This window comes from Larus michahellis, chromosome 21 (genome assembly GCF_964199755.1).
Source record: "Larus michahellis chromosome 21, bLarMic1.1, whole genome shotgun sequence".
Lineage (NCBI taxonomy): Eukaryota > Metazoa > Chordata > Aves > Charadriiformes > Laridae > Larus > Larus michahellis.
Genome location: NC_133916.1, coordinates 1,301,639 through 1,323,433, shown reverse-complemented (window position 1 = coordinate 1,323,433; position 21,795 = coordinate 1,301,639). Strand labels below are relative to the sequence as shown.

General features: G+C 48.4%; 1 protein-coding gene across 7 annotated transcripts in view; it reads left to right on the top strand.

The window, feature by feature from the left end:
• The first annotated feature begins 970 nt into the window (after nt 1-970).
• PPP1R12B (protein phosphatase 1 regulatory subunit 12B) overlaps nt 971-21,795 on the top strand; it is a 135,265-nt gene continuing 114,440 nt past the window's right edge. For 2 of the 7 annotated variants that reach the window (XM_074564394.1, XM_074564397.1), the window contains exon 1: nt 971-1,362. In XM_074564394.1, coding sequence (XP_074420495.1) covers nt 1,075-1,362 — 288 coding nt within the window. In that variant the 5' untranslated portion in view covers nt 971-1,074. The remainder of the gene's footprint in view (nt 1,363-21,795) is intronic. The other 5 variants (XM_074564399.1, XM_074564396.1, XM_074564401.1 and 2 more) reach the window with 3 other exon arrangements.

The following is a 21,795-nucleotide window of genomic DNA, read 5'->3' as shown; positions in this document are numbered from 1 at the left end:
GGCCCTCCTCCACACCAGTCATTTCTCCTCACCCTCCACCGTCCCTGCAGGCCACCCCCGGCCTACACTTGGGTTGGGACAATGGCCTACACTTGGGTTGGGACAATCCTTGTTATCAATACAGGCTGGGGGATGATGTGATGGAGAGCAGCCCTGCGGGAAAGGACCTGGGAGTTCTGGTGGATGAAAAGGGTCATTCTGCCCCTCTGCTCTGCTCTGGTGAGACCCCACCTGGAGTGCTGTGTCCAGCTCTGGAGCCCTCAGCACAAGGACATGGAGCTGTTGGAGCAGGGCCAGAGGAGGCCACGAGGATGATCCGAGGGCTGGAGCCCCTCTGCCATGAGGACAGGCTGAGAGAGCTGGGGGGATTCAGCCTGGAGAAGAGAAGGCTCCGGGGAGACCTTCCAGCCCCTTCCAGTCCCTGAGGGGGGCCTACAAGAAAGCCGGGGAGGGGCTGTTTGCAAGGCCATGTAGCGATAGGACAAGGGGCAATGGTTTAAACTAGAGCTGGGCAGGTTTAGATGAGACATTAGGAAGAAGTTCTTTACACTGAGGGTGGTGAGACACTGGCCCAGGTTGCCCAGAGAGGGGGTGGAGGCCCCAGCCCTGGAGACATTCAAGGCCAGGCTGGATGAGGCTCTGAGCAACCTGATCTAGTTGAAGATGTCCCTGCTACTGCAGGGGGGTTGGACTAGATGGCCTTTAGAGGTCCCTTCCAACCCAACGCATTCTATGATACTATGATTCTACGCACCCACCCCACACAGCCGCCCCCATGGGCCGGCAGTGACCGCGGCGGGCCGGGGCCATGGCGGCGGCGCGGGGGCCGCTGGGAGTTGTAGTCCGTGTTGGCGCCCAGGTGCGGCGGGGCGCGGGGGCCGCCGGGAGCGGCGTCCTCCCCGGCGGGCAGGTGCGGCGTCCGCCCGGCGGGAACTACATGTCCCGGGGTGCCGCGGGGCGCGGGGCGGTGCGGGCGCGGCGGCGGGGGCGTAGCGAAGATGGCGGCGGGGGCGCTGCGCCCCGCTCCCGGCTGAGGCGCCGCGCGCTCCCTGCGCCTCAGTGCGGGCGGCGGCGATGTCGGAGCCGGAGCACCTGGGCGGGAAGCGGGCCGAGTCGGCGCGGCTGCGGCGGGCCGAGCAGCTGCGGCGCTGGAAGGGCTCCCTGACCGAGCAGGAGCCGGTGGCGGCGGGGGGCGGCCGGGGCCGGCACCGAGGCGGCGGGGGGTCCCGCGTCCGCTTCGAGGAGGGGGCCGTCTTCCTGGCCGCCTGCTCCAGCGGCGACACCGAGGAGGTGAAGCGGCTGCTGGGCCGCGGCGCCCGCATCGACACCACCAACGTGGACGGGCTGACAGCCCTGCACCAGGTACCGGCATCCGGGCCCGCGGCGGCCCGGCCGCCCATTCCCTTCCCCTCCGCACCCGGGAGCGGGGCCGCGGCCCTGGGTCGCGCCGCCCTCGGCCCCGGGGCCGGGGGGGACGAGGGTTTGGGCCGCTGCCCCGGTGCTGGCGGAGGGAGAGGGCAGAGCCGTACCTGCGGGAGCGGGTGTTTATAAACACGGCGGGGGCAGGGAAGCTCCGATCCCGGCCTCATCCTGCGCGTTCGGCCGGCTCTGGAGCAGGGACCGCGGCCGGGGGCAGCGCGGCAGCAGATTCCCCTCCAGCGGCTTCATGGACCGAGTTCTCCCAGGGATATTAAGTAGCTTAATTAGCAACATAAAGCGTGGGGCTGGCAGAGCTGCCAGCCTGGCTAGGTGGCCGATTTATTAATTTTTGGAAAGCTTCTGACTTTGTGCTTGGGGTCTGCTGAAATAGCAGCACTATGAGGAAAATTTCCCGGGGGTGGAGTGGTGGTTTTTGCAAGGTCAGAAGTGTCTCATTGCCTTCTGTGCTTGTGTTATATCAGAGTTGCCTTGAAACTCCCCAAACTGCTCTTTGGCAGCCTTTGCAGGGACCAGAGAGTGCCCACGTCTCAGATAAGCGATGTAGATTCTATTAATATTCATCCAAACGTACTGAAGATCATACAGAAGTGGTCGCGGGAGTAGCCTCAGAGCGGTAAAGCCTCGCCTGTCTGGAAACATGTGCTGTGTTTCATCTGTAGCTTTTGCTGTCGTTGTGTAAATGAACAGGAATGTAAGGGAGCATGTGAAATTGCTACCCTTTAATGTTGGGAAACCTGTTGCCATCTAAGACTGATTCAGAATTTATCAGGGCCTGTGAAATCAGCGTCCCAGATTGCCGCATCTGGTCAGTGAAATGAATCTGATTTGAACCCGGGCCAGGCTCGGGAAGAAAATTTTCTTAGCTCAAGATCTCGTAGATTAAGCATGTAGTGTAACGACGGGACCGGGAAAAGAAGCACAGTCCAGGAATAACATCTGGAAATAATGTGTTTGTAAAGAATAATGCTTTAATAGCACAAATAGCAGGACAGTAATTGAGTTGATTAGGCTTTCTTCTTTGCTGGGCTGGTATTATTGGACTGAAGCATTTGGGGCATTTAAAAGCTCGGTTCACAAACTCGCTTGCTTGTGGCTGTCAGTGAACGAGGAGCAGGGATATTTATTCATTTTGTTCTGGAGTTCCAGAAATAAGTTATGAAGCAAAGAGCAGAGGAGCTTACGGACCGTCAGGTTGAATAAGACTTCAGCTGGCAAAGCAGTGAACTTCGTAATGGCTCGGCTTTTTTGGGTTTTTTTTTTGGTATAGCAATAGCAAGTCAGCTACGCTGCTAAAGTAATCGCCGATACAGCACATATATAGTAGTTGTAAGATAAGCAAGTAATCATATAGACACTAGTAAGAACCAGTTAGTGAAGAGCTGGTTATTGAAAGCGTTTTGACAAGCAAGAAGGCTGAATCGAAGGTGGACAGAAGTAAGGCAGAATTGGGGTGACTTCATGAGGGCTTTCCAGCCAGGATTATGATCTCTTCAGAAGTGTCCGGGTATCCTGCTGATGGACGTAATGTGACGCTTGGCCAAAAGTGTATGGTGAAGTGCATTAGACTCATCAGACAATGGGCGATGATCTCTACAAGGTCAAACTTCTTGAATGTATGACCAGCCATATATTGACAGGCAGGCTGCAAATATAATTCTGTATACGTAAAGAATTGTGTCTTAGGAGCTAAGTGTCGGGTAACATTGAACAGTAACACCTAGGGCTCGATGCTTGGAAGAGCTTTTCGATGAGTGAGTAGTCAAGCAGATGCTAGCTGAACAAGCAAGTCTCTTACGTGAAGCATTTCTTCAGAAACTTTACAGGAAGGGAGGTTGACCTTACTTTGAATTTAGTAGAAATTTTGTTCCCGTGTCCCGTTGATGTATTAACATTTTCTCGTCTGCATATCTCAGACAACATCGGAGAGTGCTGAGATGTTGCTGCACACCCAAATGGAACAAACACTGATTTGTTAGAGGTTTTGCTGTGTGTGTGTATCTTGAGTCTGTAACTCTGTATCAGATGAAAATGTTTATTATCGTGGTTGAAGAGGCTTTTATGAATTCCTTACCACTGCAAGTGTCAAAAATACGTTTGTTTTCACATCACTGGGGGAATGATACTGTCTGTGATACAGTGTCAGCTGAGATCCAGTTAGGCTGAGGGTCTCCAGCGTGCATGTAGTACACGTGAGGGGTTTTTTTAATAACTTCTCTTAGTATTAGAAACATAACATTATGAGGTATAGGGCAGATGGTAGCGACCGTCTGCTCTTGTTTAATACTTTTAAAACCAAACGTCCATGCAGTGAGGAAGGAAATCCTACACACTGAGAAGAGTTTGCTTTGTTGATGGAAAGATTGGGTAAAAATTTTTTTCTTTGGTTAACTTCATATGAAGTGAGACTTGCTCTGTACAAGCGAATGTCTTTTTAGGTAATGGAAGGGTTAAGCAAGTCAATCGACTTAGTTTGTCAGAGTCGGCATCTGCTTCTACAAAACCTAAGCCCAATCTTACAATTTGGGTTAGTTTGTTTGAAGTGCACAGTGGCCCTAAACGTTGCGTGGCATTCAACAGAGGTAAAATTACACTTTCTCTAGTATCTGGGCCACTGTGACTAAGAACCTTTGTGTACTTGCTGGGTGAGAAGCTGTCTTCGCTATTTATAGCTATGAAGCTGTATTTTGAAAATAACCTTTTAAATTGCAAGTGGTGTTTCTGAGCCTCCAGCTTGCATCGTCATCCTCTTTGGAGGCACCAGGTACAGCATAAACCTACGCCACAGGCCAGCGTCTGTTATCTCTGTTGTGGCTTCAGTTATACGTGTCTTTACCTCAGTGCCTGCAAAATGCATCTGGATGAACATCAATCCCATGATTTAGGTGATTAACTTAATTCATTGAATATAGTGTATATTTGGCAATGGGTTTATGTCTAATGCAGAATGGAAAGGGAGACAGTAGCTGAATGCGAGTGAACATTTAGAAATCATCACGAAAACCACTACCAGTAGGGGAAACAAACTGTTGGTTGCCGTTGAACTTCTTTAGTGTTTGAGGATGGTGAGGAGTGGAGATGAAACTCCCGAGTGACAGATGGAACCGAGGAGTCAACTTCTATGAAAACTGAGTCTTAAGGGAAAAAAATTCTGATGCTTCTAGTTGTGAAGGCATCTCCAAATGTAATAGGCAATGCTTGTTTGTCTTTAAGGACTGGTTCACAAACGATGACAACAGAAAAGATTGTTTACCCTTTATCTGCCCTTTGGTGATTTACCTTTTGGTTTTCTGATCAAACCTGATGTTTCCCTTTTGCCTGTTCCTCGGGGAAGCGAGTTGCTCATGAAATAATTCCTGAGTTTGTCATTCACAATGCTCTTACAGTAGCTTGACGCTTGCTTTTGACTTATTTTCAGGTGGTAATTCAGAAGCTGCTTCCTGAAAAGTCAAGTACTTTGGGCAGTGATTCGGGGTTGTATAGCGGGGGCTGGAACCTCTCTGTCAGTCCCAGTTTAAGTTGTTCCTGCTGTGGAGCCAGGGCTGTAAAATCGCAGGCATGTCCAGTTGCTCTTCAGAGCTTTACAAAGTGGCAGCCATGTCAAACTAAGGCTGGCCAATTTTTGGTTGCTGCTCAGAGAATTTGGCCCTTTACTTGCTTCCAGACGGTGTGTGCAGTCCTAGCAAAGCAGAAGGCAGCAGAATTTTTGGACGGTCGGAAAACACAGCCAGGGGTAACGCATTACAGACCACTCTCCCTACTCACAGCCATCTGGGAACTGTTGGAAGAACCATCAAGGCGCTAGCACCGGATCGAAATCCGGGAGACAGAGAGGAATGAAGAGAGGATTCCTATGTGGATTGGTGTTTTTTCTAGCTAGGACACCACTGCTAGGGAGCATGGAGCGAAGGGTTGGAACTGCAACAGTGGCTGAAGGACCCTGGGTTTTACAGGATAGCAGTGTGACATGGGGGGATTTTGCCCCTCTGCGCTGCTCGGGGGAGACCCCCCTGCAGTGCTGCCTCCAGCGCTGGGGCACCAACAGCAGAAGGACATGGAGCTGTTGGAGCGGGGCCGGAGGAGGCCCCGGAGCTGCTGGGAGGGCTGGAGGCCCTCTGCTGTGGGGACAGGCTGAGAGAGCTGGGGGGGTTCAGCCTGGAGAAGAGAAGGCTCCGGGGAGACCTTCCAGCCCCTGCCAGTCCCTCAAGGGGCTCCAGGAAAGCTGGGGAGGGACTCTGGAGCAGGGAGGGGAGCCATGGGATGAGGGGGAATGGTTTTACACTGAAAGAGGGGAGATTTAGATGAGATCTGAGGAAGAAATTCTTTGCTGTGAGGGTGGTGAGCCCCTGGCCCAGGTTGCCCAGAGAAGCTGTGGCTGCACCATCCCTGGAGGGGTTCAAGGCCAGGTTGGACAGGGCTTGGAGCAACCTGGGCTGGTGGGAGGTGTCCCTGCCCAGGGCAGGGGGTGGAACGAGATGATCCTTAAGGTCCCTCCCAACCCAAACCATTTTATGATTCCGTGATAACTGAGATAGATCCAACAGTCATTACCTGCGCAGAGTGCTCATACGGCAGCAGCTTCTAGAAGTTTCTTAATTGCCAAAAAGTGAAAGCTAGCTTTGGCCTTGAAATGTGAAGGTAGAACACGACATGCAGGGGCGTGGAAACTCTTGAATGAAGTATCCAGGTACTCCATACACATATGGTTGGGGCATCACAGCTGTACTTAAGTTAGTTTAGCTTCTGATCTTTTAATCATGCTGATAGTGTCATACATCAGGCTGTGTTTTTTAAGATTGTGTGTCTGTATTGCCTAAAAATACATCAGTCCTAGTAAGACGAGGTTATCTAGGGAGAGTCATACCTTTTCCACCGCACTCTGCAAAGTTTCTTTCCAAAGGTATGCTTCTGCCAGTGAAAATAGAAGTTGCAAGCTGTTTGTACTCTACTTAACGCTGCTCATCAAACTGAAATATGACACTGTCAAAAATAGGGTTTATCACTAGGGTAAGTGAAATGCTTTATTTTGGGTTTCACTTATAAATGGGAATCCAATCGTATGTGCCCTGAATAAAGGGAGAAAGCTTGGAAGCTACCTACAGTGCACCAGGAATTTATTAGACAAAGCTAATTAAAATCTGAAGTGCTGTTTTACCAACCTACTGCTTTTATTTCCTTGCTTTTGGCTTACTCAGTCCCTTTTTTGGCTTGCTGTTTTGTCCCTGTGGGTTAGTTCAATTGTCTGTCCCTTGCATCTCTATTTCAAAACAAGCTCCTAAGTGGGCAGAATTAACTCTTAGACTAAACAAACTAACCTTGAACTGAAATGAGTGAGTGCTTTGGAGAATTGCTGCTCCTTGCAGCAGTTGGAGGAAGCCTTCCTTTGTTTTGGTTAGGGGCAGTTTCTCAACTAGTTAGTGAGGCTTCTGGAAGCTGAAGCCAACCACAGCATCGCTCAGCTACTGGTTGCTGGGAGGAAACTTAACGCTGGTTTAGCAACTAGATGGATATTTGTGATGGGAAATGCGCATCTTCATTGTTTCCTTCCTCAGCCTCTGTTGATCCTGTCTAGGCTGGAGAGGAGTCAAGCTCTGTCGCTCCCCATAAACAGGGAGCAAGGGAACCGATAGGATTTTCAGCTACAACTTCCTTTATGGCAGCAGCTAGAAGCAATGACCCTGGTCCCTTAGTGCTGCCTGTGGAGGAGTTCTCATCTACAGCAGTGCTGCCACGCAGTCCAGGGCTCTGGCCCCACATGGAAATCTCCTTTGGAAAGCGAAGGTATTTTAGGGAAAGCTTGTTATACTTAATATCAGCTGAAAGCTTTCTGACTTCTGCAAATAGAATTTTTCAGCCTGCATTAGAGATGGAGACAAGTCTTTAATGCTGCATATTTGTCTGAATCAACAATGTTTGATAAGATTGGAAGCCAGCTCAGCAAAAAATGCAGGAATGAGCAATGAATGCGGTGGCTGTTCCAGAGCGGTGTCTCCCAGCTCCTGGTGGCATGGCTGAAACCTGCTGAAACCTTAAAGGCAACGTTTACGTGCAGAACTCTCTCAGCTGTAACCTAGATTAAACTTCCCTCACCCTGGTATTTTTTTGCAATTTATAATGTCTCCTGTTTGTTTTAACTGCGAGTGTTAGGGGCTGGGTGCTGGTTCTATTACGAACAGGTTTAGAGATTTAGAATTCAGATTAGGTACTGTGGGGCTTGTGAGACATCTTAAGTGCTGGGTGTTGTAATATACTGAGATAATAACTGGCTAATATTAAAATATAAGACTTTTGAGTTGGTATGCTAGCTCTCAATTGACGATTATTATATACCATAAGTCAAAAAGGCCTGTCAGACTGTGCATATTAGAGCAATCTTTTTAAGAAGGTTGGGAGGGGGGAATATTGAATATTATGTAAGTCGTTGTATAAATTGAGATTTTTTTCTTTCTAACTTTTGAATACAAATGAGGGCAGGGGGAGCATTAAACACTCTGAAATGTTTGCTCTGCTTTGTAAAAAAAAAAAAAAAAAAAAAACAACAAACCAAACAAAAAAAAAACAACAAACCTGTGTTTGTGCACAGGGCTGGGAAAAAAAAATGAACAGAAGAGAAACCCAGACCCCTGCAGAAGAGTAGCAGCCCCCACCCTGCAGTTGCAGGCTCTCCAAAGGAGTGAACTGTTTGACCTGCTGATAATGGTATGGCCCCAGCACGATGAAGGTACCCAGTATAAATCCTGGGATCTGAGTCTGCAGTTTATTTTCAGCTGTCCTTCTGAAGGGAGGTGCAACAGCTGTCCCTGCAATCTCCTTTATTGGGCTGCAGCAAACTGATCTGCACGGGGCTGAAAGGTGCAGCCCGCAGGAGGTGTTCGATACGCCTGGGCAGGAAAATGTCAGTTTATAAGAATTTTGAGGGAATTTGGTGGGGATTTAGGCACCTATTTTTTACGGGGCTCGCTTCAGCATGAATGGAATTACAAACAGCTTCATGGTGAGCAGAGTCCACACAGGCCTGTGCAGAGAAACGTTGCAGGCTGCTGTCAACTGCTTGAAAATGGAGGGGGCTGAGATGTGCCTGTGCTGCCGGAGCCCTTCGGAGCACGACTGCGTCCGGAGCTCCAACCTACACAACTAAGAGGTGTCAAATTGTATTTCCTCTCTGCACTCCAGAGATTCATCTCTAGCTGTGGTGGAACAGGACCATTCTTAAATACTTAATTCTTAAAACATGGTTTTCAGAAGAAATGTGCTTTTCTAGGTTCCCAGGCTAGTGAGGATGATGTTCCACGTTGCTGACGGCTGAATCCCGAGTCAGGCCTCTTTTTGCTCATCAAGCTGTTGACAATCACGAACATCAAAATTCTTGGTTCAGGCACCTACGCAATTTCTCATGACAGCATTCATTCGTAATAATTACAACGTGCAGTACTTACAAATTACTGGTATTTTAGAAGAGACATCTATGTGCACTCTTGTTAAATATTTTTGTGTTGAACCAATTTTTGAAAGATCAGTCTCCCTCCAGCTTTAAGCTCTCAGCTTAAATATAGTCTTTGCTTATCTGAAAACAGCTGAAAATAACAGAAAATTCACTCTTTAAAGAGAGTAAATGGTGTGAAATTTTTTAATGCTGTTTTTTTCTTAGTGGCTTGTTTCCTGTAGCTGAAAAAAAAATAGAACAGTCTTGACTTGTAAGAGTGTCACTAGAAATGTTTCCATCATACAATAAGCTGACCTTGCAGAGGGACACAAGCAGTTTCAGCATTGCTTTTCCAGCATTCAGCCTTGCTCATAAATCTTTGTGAAATGTACAGAATGCAGAATGACCACCTGCCATTAGCCTTTTATGTGTCACTGCCTTTTCAGGGTAAAACTAAACCTGGCCCCTCTCTGGTACTCTGAGCCGGAGCATTGATTTGCCACAGCGATTGCTCACCATCCATTTCTGGAATCTGTCTGAAGCCACCTCCTATTTATAATTTGTCATTCCCCGCTGTCTTAGACAGTTAATGCGATTTCGTTACAAAGCTTTATGCTTTTTTTTTTTTTCCCATCTGAAATCATACTCATAGTACCAGGCCTCGTCTAAACACAACTGCAACTGCTGGTTTAGCACGGGGCGATTCCAACGGTGATTTAGGGAACTGATGGAGCTTTGTGTGGGGGCTCTGCTGCCCCAACCTGGCTTACGTCTGTTTAGTTTGGACGTGTAAATATAATACTGTAACCCAAATGCACGTAAACCAGCTTGAAGCTGGTAGGGCCCGCACATGGAGCTGTGCCGAATTACCCGTACTGGTTTTGTGCCTGAATTGGTGCATCCCGAAGTACTGCGGCAATGGTCGCCTTCTGAGTCGAAGTGAAGCAGGGTTTCTCTTCCTCTTCCAGGATTTGAATTCATATGAACTGTCAGCCTTACCCAAAACGATTATTAATTATGATTGATCCCGAGTGACAGCGCGATGTTTGGTGTGAGAGATGTCAATTGGTGTTTCTCCCTTGGCAGGTGGTTGGGGCAGGCTGTAAGTAATGGGGCTTGCGTTACTTGTGCTGGTATAGCTGGGACCTGCGCTGAGTTACACCGTTGACAGAGACCTTGCCTCTGCCAGCAGAAATCATCAGGATATTTGCCTTGAATACCATTGCGGTTTTGGAGGATGAAGTGTTCTAAATCTTTATCTAACAAGCCATTTTTCTACCCCATTTGCTCGCTGGTTTCTGTAAGCAGGATGGCATGCTCTCCAGCGTAGGCAGGTTTGGTGTTTTTGTGGGTAACAACCAAATCTGAGCTAACTGGTCGCGTTAGCACAGCCGACACCTCTCTGGGAAGAGGTGCGTATCCTGCGCCCGGTGGGAGTTTAACTGCACCTGGGACAATCGTACAAACGCTACAGATTTGCCAAGTGTCTGATTTAATTTTTTTAAGTGGCGTGATCATGCCAACAGAAGTTCCTGTGTTAGCAAACCGCGTGCCCTTGCTTGAGTCTTTTAATGAACATCTCGAGTGATGTTGTTACTCTTGGTATGATCTACACGTTGCATTAATGTAACAACTTCAGTTAGCAGAAATGATTACACTGGCAAAGATGCTTTCAAAGCAAGCTGATGGCACATGCAAAATGCTATGTTCCAGCCTATTACCACAACATCTTCCTTTTTGGATGGTTTTTAAGCAGTCTACAGCAAGTATTTTAAGCAGAATTAAGAGTACGGAGCTGACATAGCTGTCCCTAGAGAAGGTTAGAAAGTGCTGCTGGCTTGCTTCCGAAAGAGGTAGTGTGTAGGTTAAGCATTCAAAGCTGGTTTCATCACTTGATGCCGGCTTTCAGTGCTTGTCTTGCTTGGTGCTGCTTCACTGTGTTCTTAGGAAGCCGACTGAACTACACCGGGCTCCAGCCAGCTCAGCTCACTACGTGCTGGTATTCCCATCAGTCTGGTTGGCTTTTAGGGGATTCTGTGTGCTGTGCACAGCTTCGAGAGGTAGAAGTTGTGTTCAAAATTACTGTTTCAAAGACTTTTGAGACGCAGAAAGTCAATGTTGTGTATCAGAGTCTCTTCCAGACTGTTATATTGATAGCCCGTAAAAGCAGTTATCTTGACTGCCTCTTGCCTGTCCGCTCTGCCTCCCTGAGAACTTGGCAGGCCTTTTTCTGCAGAGTTGCTTTCCAGCCAGTTGCCCCGGTCTGTGTTGTTGCAAGGAGTAACTCTGTCCCAGGGGCAGGACTTTGCATTTGCCTCGGTTGACCTTCACAAGCTCTCCACCAGGCCACGTCACCCGCCTGTGTAGGTCCCTCCAAGAAGGATCTCCTGCCCCAGCCACACCAACCAGTTTGATATCATCTACAAACTTGTCAAGAGTGCCCTCTGTCCCATAATTGGTGTTAATCAAGTTTGTTAATAAAGACATTGAATTGTATTGGCCCCCAGGTTGATACCCTGAGGGATGCCACTGGTAAACAGCTGCCAGCTGGACTTTGTACGGCTGATCACCTTTTGAGCCTGATATTCTGACAATTTTCCATCGCTTTAACTTCTGCTTCTGTAGTCCAGCTCTTGCCTATCTGGCTGTTATGAACACTGTCAGTCAAAGGTGTACCGCGCTTGCTCTCCCGTCATCCACCCAGCCAGCTTGTCACCATGGAGGGCAATCAAGTTAGGCAAGATTTGCCACTGGTAAATCCATGCTGGCTGGTCCCAGTCACCGCCACCTCCTGCATGCAGCTGGAAATAGCTTTTGGGAAGGTTTAGTACATCACCTTTCCAGGGACTAAGGTGGGACTGACAGGCCCTGGATCCTTCTTGTGTGATGGGTGGTGTTTGCCTGTCATCAGGAGCCTCCCTTTGTCATCACGACCTTTGAAGCTGACAGTGACTTTGCAGTGACATCAGCCAGCTCCCTCCTCAGCCGTGTCTGCATCCCGCCTGGTCCCAAAAGTGATCTGTGGCCATTCCTTCCCCTTTCTCCTGGATCGGGTCTCTGGTGCCGCACAATGTAGCTAGTAGGACCAGTCTGCTTTTCTTGGGAACTCTCCTTAGTCCATTCCTTCTGGTGTGTCTGCCCATCTTGTCGTACCAGCCTCAACGCTTCCGTGGTTGTGTGCGCTGCGTGAAACTTCACCCTTACTCGCCTGTAGCTCTTTGCAGTGACTGTCAAACGCTCCTGTGCACAGCAAACTAAACATTTCTAGGGCGTTTTCCTGATTTCCTTATCTCCCTGACTTTTTTTTTTTTCTTCCTTCTAAAAAAATTTAAGTTTTAAGGTGAGGTCCCTGCCGGGAGGGAAATAGGAGGGGTTCTTTCTAGTTGACTTGTCTCTTAACTTCTTCAGAGTTCAGTCTTGCAGGAACACGGCTAGTGAGCAACTGCTGTCGTCTCATACCTGTGATGCCTTTCCTAGTTTTTGGTGCAAACTTGCACAATGACTTAACCAATGATTCAAAACTGCTTATCTGTCAGCACCAGTTCAGTTTGAAGGCATGTCATGACCTCTTTTCTTCAGGAGTAGACATGCAATAAGAAGTGATGCCAGGTAATATCTCCCAAGGGAGATGATGATTGTGGATTTTTGTTTCTTACTAACACTTTGCTAAATGCTTCTTAACCATCGTGTAGTACAGACATCGGTGGCGGTTAAGGCTGGGGGTATTCTCTTATCTTTCTTGGCTGCCTTAATTTTATTAATGGGCTTAGCAATCGTCTTCCAGTTGATGAAGAACACGTCTCTTTGCAGCCGTGTGCAGAAGGCTGACACTGTAGGAAGTGCTGTAAAGCAAGCTGAACTGTTATTTTTCTCTTGAGAGTCCACTTTAGTTGAGCCCTTTTTACTTTCAGTCCAGCTACGAGTTTAATCACTGTTGCACTTAAATATTAACTGTTAATCAGCGCCTTCGGAGCACGGGAAGGGGTGCGGGAGGCAGTAGGGTAGGATCGGGCTCTGTGGAGGGGATGAGCAGCTGCAGCCGTTGTAGCCAGCGCGTGCGTGGTGGCCTCCCAGTCCCTGCGGATCACCTGTGAGAGTGAGCAGCCGTAGGCCAGTGGGGCTTAGCTTGTGTCCTTGCAGAAAGCATGTCTTAGGGTCCAGCTTTGCTTAACCTCACCACCCGCACGAACTTGTGAAGAGTTGGCCAGGGCTGTTTGGCGCCGTGTGCCCAGCAGATGGATTTGTTACCCTGGGGGAGCTGGGTTTAAGAAGTAGCTTTGAGTGCCAAGCTTTCATGCAGGCAAAGCACTGTTCCTGCCAGCGGATGGGGAAACCTGGCTGGTAGGTAGGACTCAGCAGCTCCCGGGATTTGTAGACCAGGCCTTCCGCAAGCAGGGCAGCGAGGGGAGAGGCAGTTTTGGCAGCTTAAGTCATAGAATGTGTTGGGTTGGAAGGGACCTCTAAAGGCCATCTAGTCCAACCCCCCTGCAGTGAGCAGGACATCTTTAACTAGATCAGGTTGCTCAGAGCCTCATCAAGCCTGGCCTTGAATGTCTCCAGGGCTGGGGCCTCCACCCCCTCTCTGGGCAACCTGGGCCAGTGTCTCACCACCCTCAGTGTAAAGAACTTCTTCCTAATGTCTCATCTAAACCTGCCCAGCTCTAGTTTAAACCATTGCCCCTCATCCTATCACTACAAGTCCCGCCCTTGGGCCAAGCTTTGGCTAGGAGGAGAAAGAGCCGGTGAGCAAAATAGCACTGTTTTACAACTTGTTGCTCTGTATTCCTTTCGGTAGTCCTGGGTCGGATCTGAGTCTTGTTTGTTGGCTGCTCCTGCATCCCTGAGGTATGTGTGCTGCTCCAGGGCAGTGCCAACAGTTTGTGGACCAAAGTGCCACTCCAGGGGTTTGGACTGTCCGGGAGCTATTGCGCATGTCCCCAGTCCCCACATTCCCCACTTGCCTACCCACTGCCTTTTGTTTCCCAGACCCTGTGAGCTTCTCTCAGTCTAATTAATTTGGGGGGAAAGCTGAAAGGCAGTGAGTCCCCAGAGCTCCTCAGAGTCTGTACTTCTCGTCCCAGTACCATCCCCAGTGTGAGGTGAGCAGCATCTGAGGGTGTGTTAGCCCTCCATGCAAAGGCGCGATACATGAGCCTTCCTCCTTTCGGGTAAGATTGTCCACACCTCTGCTCCTAGAGTTTGCATCCCTTCCCTGGTCACACACGTTCCTCAGTCTCTGCTTTTATACGTGGAACTGGAAGGTGGAATATATTTAGGGAGGTGGGTGCATGAGGGCCTGGTGTATTTGCTGCAGACAAATAGAACTTACGCAAACTTCTGCATGTTGTATCTGTGGAACAGAGGGACTTATAATGAAGAAAATTGAAAAGTGATCATTTAGTGGAATTTAAATGCTAATTATTTCAAAATCGAAAGAGTGATAAATTGTTCCTTGTGACATGTCATCTGTGACATGGGGTAGCCTGTGTACTTTCTTCTCTCCTGTATGTATCCTCCCTGCTGTATTCAGGGAGCACACAGTGTTGTTTTTTTCTGGGGAGTATTGGGAGAGTCTGAGTCTTGGATACAGCTCAGCCAAGTAGTTTCAAATGACAAATCTGTCCCAGTTTTGCCATTGTGCGCTGAACAGTTTTCTGTTGCTTCTCAGCAGTACTGTGTCTGCATGCCTTCAGTCTTTCCTGTACAAAGATCTCTTAAAATAAAAATGGAGGTTTCTGAGCTTTACCAAGCTGTGGTATTGACAGAAGAGGTTCCAGAACTGCTCAGACAAATGAAAAGTGTCGGGTCTTCAGCACCAGCTGGTGTTTGTTCAGGAGGAACTGGCCTATGAAGTCACTAAGCTATTATCGTTTGTGTGTAACATATCACTTAAACCAAGTACCAGAGGAGCATCCTTGCGGCAGGACCGCGTCGATGGGAAGTGACAGTTCCCTGTGTGCTGCTGGTTTCCAAAAAGGACTCCAAGAAGAACCTGGGAAATGATAAGCTCAAAGGAGTCCACGAGCACGAGGAGAGGTGAAATCGGGTTGAGGTGGTACGTTTGCATTTCCAAAACACTTTTGACAAGGCCCTCTGTGGAAGCCCTGTGAAACAAAGCTGTTGTGACATGAAAAGAGATCTTAGAATTGATTAATTACTGTCTGAAAGAGATAGAACAAAGGCTAGGAATAAAAGATGAGTTACAGGCGGAAGGGGAGTTCTCCTGTGCATCCCCCCTGGAGTCCGTGCTGCTCTGCACACCCATGTGTGAGGTGGGCAAGGGATGGAATAAAGAGTGAGGTGACAGTTTGTTGATGGTGCTGCATATTCAGGATAATAAAAACGCAAGCTGGCAGTGAAGGGTTTCACAATACTGGTTAATTTGCTGATAAAATGGCTGGCAAAATTTGGTCAGTAAATGGGAAGTAATGTTTATGGGGAAATAGTGGATTCCAATCCAGCTGTTCCAGGCTGGAAGAGTTTTCTGGGGATTTAATTGAATAGCACGGAACTACTGCAGTGGGGAAAAAAAGCAAATCGACCAGGAGGAATTGTCAAGAAAGGAATAAATAAAGTACAAATCATAAAGCCAGGATAAGTTCATGTTGTGCCCATCTGTAGATTAGTATGTGCAGTCCTCTTTCTACCATCTCAAAAAAAAAAAAAGTAGACATTAGAAAGGTACAGGAAATAACAGCAAAGGCATCAAAGTCATGGAGTGGTTTCTGTACAAGGAAAGATCAAAACTGTCTACGATTCTTTCTGACCGGTGGAAAGCCACAAGCACAGATAGAGGTGTCCAAAATTATATGTAAGACGTGATTAGGAATGTTTGCTTTTTCCCACAAGGAAGAATTAAAGGACATCAGAATTTAAAAGAAATATTTTTTTTTTTTTTTCATCCAGTGTAAAATTCAGCTGTGGAACTAATTGCTTTAGGACCTAGTTCATGCCAAAAGCTTAGATATGTGCAGAAACTGCTTGATGGGAATGAATTCTCACTCTGTAAGTTCAGCTACAGATTGCCAGGCTCTAGGATGGTGTGCCAGGAAGACTCCCTCTGTGATATAAAGAATAATTAAAAAGGTATTATTTATGACAGATTAGAGTCGAGAAATAAGATAGGGGAGAATTATTAAGGCCAAATATCTTCTCAAGTATTGGAGCAATAGTTTTAAAATGAAAATCCAGTGATTTTTAGAAGGCTAAGTAACACTATATTGCATAAATGGTGGGCAATTACCCTTTATATTTAATAGGCAATTTTATTGAATTTTTGGGTGACTTGCTGCGGTGGCATGAAGATTGTATTTCATAGTGTTCTCTGAACTAGAAGAAAGAATGTGTATATGTGTGGGATATCACCTTGCTAGTCCACACGTTTTTGACCCTTTTTCTATTCCTGGCTTGCAGTAGCCTGAACTGATACCTGACTGAAGGCCGTATCGAGGTATTCTTGCAAAGGATGGATTTCATCTTCACTTCGCGGTTTGCTCTAGCTTTTATTTTCTTTTTTGGGTGACTGACAAACAGAATTTGACCTTCGCAGCCCTAAATGGCTTGTCTTTTGAATTGATATCGCTGGAGTTATTCTGAACAAGCATTCCCTCACGCTGAAAAAGATAAGTGGTAAATTTGTCTGTCTCTTGATGAGGGACTTCAGGACGGTGCCAACCTGTGTGCCTGCAGAGCCAAGGTTTAAACTTCAGAGCATATTGCATGAGTTATTTTTGATCCTTTATTAATAGCTGCTATAGAAGGAGCCCAATGCTTATGGCCAAATATTGTCTTATAGCTATTTCCAGTATTGGCTTGTCTTCAGTCTACAACTCGGTCGGTCCACAAAATCCCTTCGTTTCCATTTAGTTTAGGTGCTGTTAATCTTTAAGAAAATTGTTCAACGTTGCAGAAAGTGAGCAAGGAACAAAGAATTGATTGTAGTCATTGGGAGGGAATCCATGTGCTGACATTATGCCCAGCTTCCTGCAAATTTTGCTGGTGACTTAAAAATTCAAGCCCTGTCCAAAACAAGAACTGCTGCATTAGGGAAAATAAGACATTTTAATGTAATCTGATTCCAGGGTTATCTTTTAAAATACAGTGTTATGGTGATGTTAAGGGTCTCCTCAGAGCCTTGGAGATTTGGGGATACCTGTTGTTGAGAAAGCTACCAGGTCTTTATTATTTTTATTTTTTTTTTTGTTGCTATGGCCTGGTCTCAGTTATGCCAACCGCTCACCCCTTCTCCAGTCTGTCTCAGCTGCTTTCCCAGTCCTTTGGCTCTCTGAGCAGTGCTTTGATAGTTCTCCTGTTGTATGACGCTGAAAGCTGCATCTCCTCTTCTACGTTTGTTTGGCTTTTTGTCATTTGCTCATTCTTAGACCAGTGTGAGAAGCCCCGTCTGCCTGTCTCGGCGGTGAGGGCAGGCTGCTGCACTGGTAGAGTTACAGATGTGTGGGTCATGGCAATCCCAGGGTCCTGGCAATCCCAGGCACAAATCCAGGCTGGGCGGAGAACGGCTGGAGAGCAGCCCTGAGAAGGACTCGGGGGTGCTGGTGGACGAGAAGCTCAACATGAGTTGGCAATGCATGCTTGCAGCCCAGAAAGCCAACCACATCCTGGGCTGCATCAAAAGAAGCGTGGCCAGCAGGATGAGGGAGGTTATTCTACCCCTCTGCTCTGCTCTGGTGAGACCCCACCTGGAGCGCTGTGTCCAGCTCTGGAGTCCTCAGCACAAGAAGGACATGGACCTGTTGGAGTGGGGCCAGAGGAGGCCATGAGGATGATCCGAGGGCTGGAGCCCCTCTGCTGTGAGGACAGGCTGGGAGAGTTGGGGGGGTTCAGCCTGGAGAAGAGAAGGCTCTGAGGAGACCTTCCAGCCCCTTCCAGTCCCTAAAGGGGCTCCAGGAAAGCTGGGGAGGGACCCTGGATCAGGGAGGGGAGCCATGGGATGAGGGGTAACAGCCTCGAACTGAAAGAGGGGAGATTTAGATTGGATATCAGGAAGAAATTCTTTACTGTGAGGGTGGTGAGGCACTGGAACAGGTTGCCCAGGGAGGTTGCAATGCCCCATCCCTGGAGGGATTCAAGGCCAGGTTGGACGGGGCTTGGAGCAGCCTGGTCCGGTGGGAGGTGTCCCTGCCCAGGGCAGAGGGGTTGGAATGAGATGGTCTTTAAGGTCCCTTCCAACCCAAACCATTCTGTGATTCTGTGGCTGGAAGAAACCACAGAAGACCTTCTGGTCCAGCCCTCTGCGCTAAGGCACGGCCAGGTTTATCAGAATTTTTCCAAAAGGCAGTTAACTAATCCCTTTCTAAACATTTTCCTGAAGAACTCGTCCACGCCTCCCCTGGTGGCCTGCTCCAGCGCTGGCAAGCTGAGCAGTTAGGAAGCATTTCTCAGTGTTTGACCCAATTCCACTTTCTTCCAAATGAAACTGAATTCTTTGTTTTCCTCTGGTTGCAATTGCTTCCCTTTCATAACAGCCTTCTCACTACTGGAAGACTCTGTTCTCCTCAAACTTTTTTTTTCTTTTACCTAGATACCGTAAAGCTGGTTTTATTTAACCTTTCCAACTAGTTGATGTTCTTCTAAACTTGCAGTGAGCCTTGTTGTTCTCCTCTGGGCTTCTTAGGAGTATGTTGCTTTCAAATTGAATGTGGTACTTAAGTGGAGATCCCTCCAGCCCAGGACTAATTTTCTTTGGGGCCTTACTACCAGCCGTTGTCTGTAATGTATTCCAGAATGAGATTTGCTTTCTTCTTCAGCAGCACCCCACTGAGTCATTCAGCCAAGCCTTAATTACCCAGCGGGGATGGAGATGAGGGGATGGTAAAGCAAAATTAGAAGTAATGGTATCAATCATTAATGCTGTAACAATACATTTAGTAAATGTTGCTTTGAAAGATGGAGACCCTAAGCAAGCAGCGTGCGCCCTGCAGCGTGGGAGCTGCTGAGGTCAGCGCGGTGCGTTGGCCATGGTGGCCGAGACCCAGCAGGAGCAGAGTTGCCCTCCCAGGAGTGAGACCTGTCGCGGTGGTCTCGAGGGGGTATCTGGGCAGTGACCCACTCTGATGCACGGTCCTTTTTGTCCTTGTTTTGCCTTCAGATGTCTCCCACCTATGTGTAGGAATTTTCTTGTTTCGTTTTGTTGTAAGAACATTTGTCAGGAGCACTTGGAGCCTGGGTTCTGTTCCCTGGAGCTCTCCGCCTTCTCCGCTTTGGTTTCTTCTCACCCTGGTACAACGGGATCTGTGTTTTTACGTTTTTCTTGAGCGGGAGGAACAGAGCTGGGCCTTGTTAGTGTGTGCCGATGAGACTTGCAGAGTTTTTACCCTGCCGTGTTTACGCAGGCTCAAGGTTCTGCGGGCTGTGCCGAATCCTGCGCTCTCCTCCGACACCGTGTCCCTGCCGCTACAGCTGTGGTGGGTCGAGGTTACAGCAGAGCGTGCAGCGGATGTAGAGCCAGCGTCCTGTTTTCCCCAAACCTTTTACAGCTTGTTCTCTTATCTTTCTGAATTCTTCTTTAGCCAGCTTTTTTTTTTTTTTCCCCCAAAGAATTGTTTATTTCTGTGGTGCCCTACAAATAGTAGAAACCATATTTGTGATGCCATAGAAGAAATGCTTTTGGAAAACGGGGAAAGTTGTTCGGGGGCTATTGGATTTTTTGCCATTTTTAGAAGTTAAGCTTTTTCTAATTCAGGTCCCGTTCATGTCTACGTCTCTTTTAGTTGTTGAGAATAGAATTTCTTATGATACTGAAAATCTAGTGCACCATTACGTAGGGTCCTAATGATATTTTCTGGTTTGTTTTGTTCCATTACAAATAATTTCTAGAATTTGCTTTGATTTCTGAGCTTGGAGATGATGTTTTCCTCCAGCTATTTGTTATAATCCTGAGAGCTCTTTCCTGAATGGCAGTAATAAGCTCAGAGCCTTTCATTTTGTTATATGACATTAGGTGTATTTTTTGCCTGTGATTCACTCTACAGTTATCTGCATTGAGTTTCATCTGCCGTTTTATCGCCAGTTGCTCTGTATTCTAAGATTCTTCTTCAAGTTCATCCTTTTCTGTACCCTCTTGAATAGCTTCATCAGCAAACTTTCATCACCTCGCTAATCACCTCCTCGTCTAGATCCTTTATTAATATGTTTGGCCACACAGACCTCAGGAAAGATTTCTGCAGAGATCTCCAGTCTTGGTGAGCGGCCTGGGGAGAAGCCGTTAGGAGGTCTCTGTGGGTTGGATCCACCTGGATCTCCCTTGCCTTTGTGCTTATTTACCCTTCAGAGGACTTTCTGCCACATACCTGCCCTCTGTAAAAGCCTTGGTGGCTCTTTTCCAAAATATCACAGTTTCCCATGTAACTGCTCTTCTGTATTGTACCATCCACTAATGTAGTGGTTCTGTTTGTCTTATATAAGATCTCTCCCTATTCCAGGAATTTCCTCACTTCCCATTGACGACTCCTTTCGATCGTCTCAGCCACGCAGTGAGGCACTTGCCGCTTGTCCATTTCTCTGGTCCAAGACATAGCTGTGGCAAGATTTCCAAGAGTGATACCCAAGAAATACTACTATTGAACTTTCTAACACAAGCCGTTTTGTTTCTAGAGCCTCTCCTGGTTGTGTGTCTGTCACGCCTCCAGCAGGCAAGTCACCACACCGTCCATGGCTATCACCGCCCGTCTGTCTCTGGGCCTGATCACAAGTCGCTTGCTCATGGCCTGGCTCTTGCTTCATGCTGGGAATCCAGCCTGCAACCAGGGCCGTGTCCATGGTCTTGGGGACATATGGTCATGTTCGCAGCGAGACAGACCCATGGACTGAGAGCAGCCCTGCTGAGAAGGACTTTGGGGGTGTTGTTGGATGAGAGGCTCCACACAGGGCAGCAACGTGCGCTGGCAGCCCAGAAACCCCCCGCAGCCTGGGCTGCATCCCCAGCAGCGTGGGCAGCAGGGTGAATGGGGGAGATTCTGCCCCTCTGCTCCGCTCTGTGAGACCCCCCTGCAGCGCTGCCTCCAGCGCTGGGGCACCGACAGCAGAAGGACACGGAGCTGTTGGAGCGGGGCCGGAGGAGGCCCCGGAGGTGCTGGGAGGGCTGGAGCCCCTCTGCTGTGGGGACAGGCTGAGAGAGCTGGGGGGGTTCAGCTTGGAGAAGAGAAGGCTCCGGGGAGACCTTCCAGCCCCTTCCAGTCCCTAAAGGGGCTCCAGGAAAGCTGGGGAGGGACTCTGGAGCAGGGAGGGGAGCCATGGGACGAGGGGGAAGGGTTTTAAACTGAAAGAGGGGAGATTTAGATGAGATCTGGGGAAGAAATTCTTTGCTGTGAGGGCGGTGAGCCCCTGGCCCAGGGTGCCCAGAGAAGCTGTGGCTGCCCCATCCCTGGAGGGGTTCAAGGCCAGGTTGGACGGGGCTTGGAGCAACCTGGGCTGGTGGGAGGTGTCCCTGCCCAGGGCAGGGGGTGGCACTGGGTGGGCTTTAAGGTCCCTCCCAACCCAAACCATTCTGTGACTCTGTGATTCTATGTTCTGTGGGATTTTTCTCCCAACCATCAGCTCACTGCTTCCTCCTGTGAGCTCTTCCTCTTCCTTCGCAGCTGGCATAGAGGTGGGGTTGCATTGTCATACCTCTGAAAGTCCTCCTGCATGATGCTCCTTTCTTCTTTTCCCTCTTCAGCAGAGATGGGGTGATGCACGCACAAGTGAGACTGTTTCATGCCGCTGGCAGCTGGGCTTTGTCAACAAACCTTGCCCTCTCCTAAATTTCTCCTGTTCACCATCCAGGTGATGGCACTTTGTTTCTGAGGGTTGTCTGTGCCACCCACCCACAAGACAGACTAATGGACAGGTGAGACAGTGCAAGAAACATGGAAACCACCATCTTCTAGCTGGGCTTCCACCAGGCTTTGTTTTGCTTTAGGATGAGCGATGGCTGC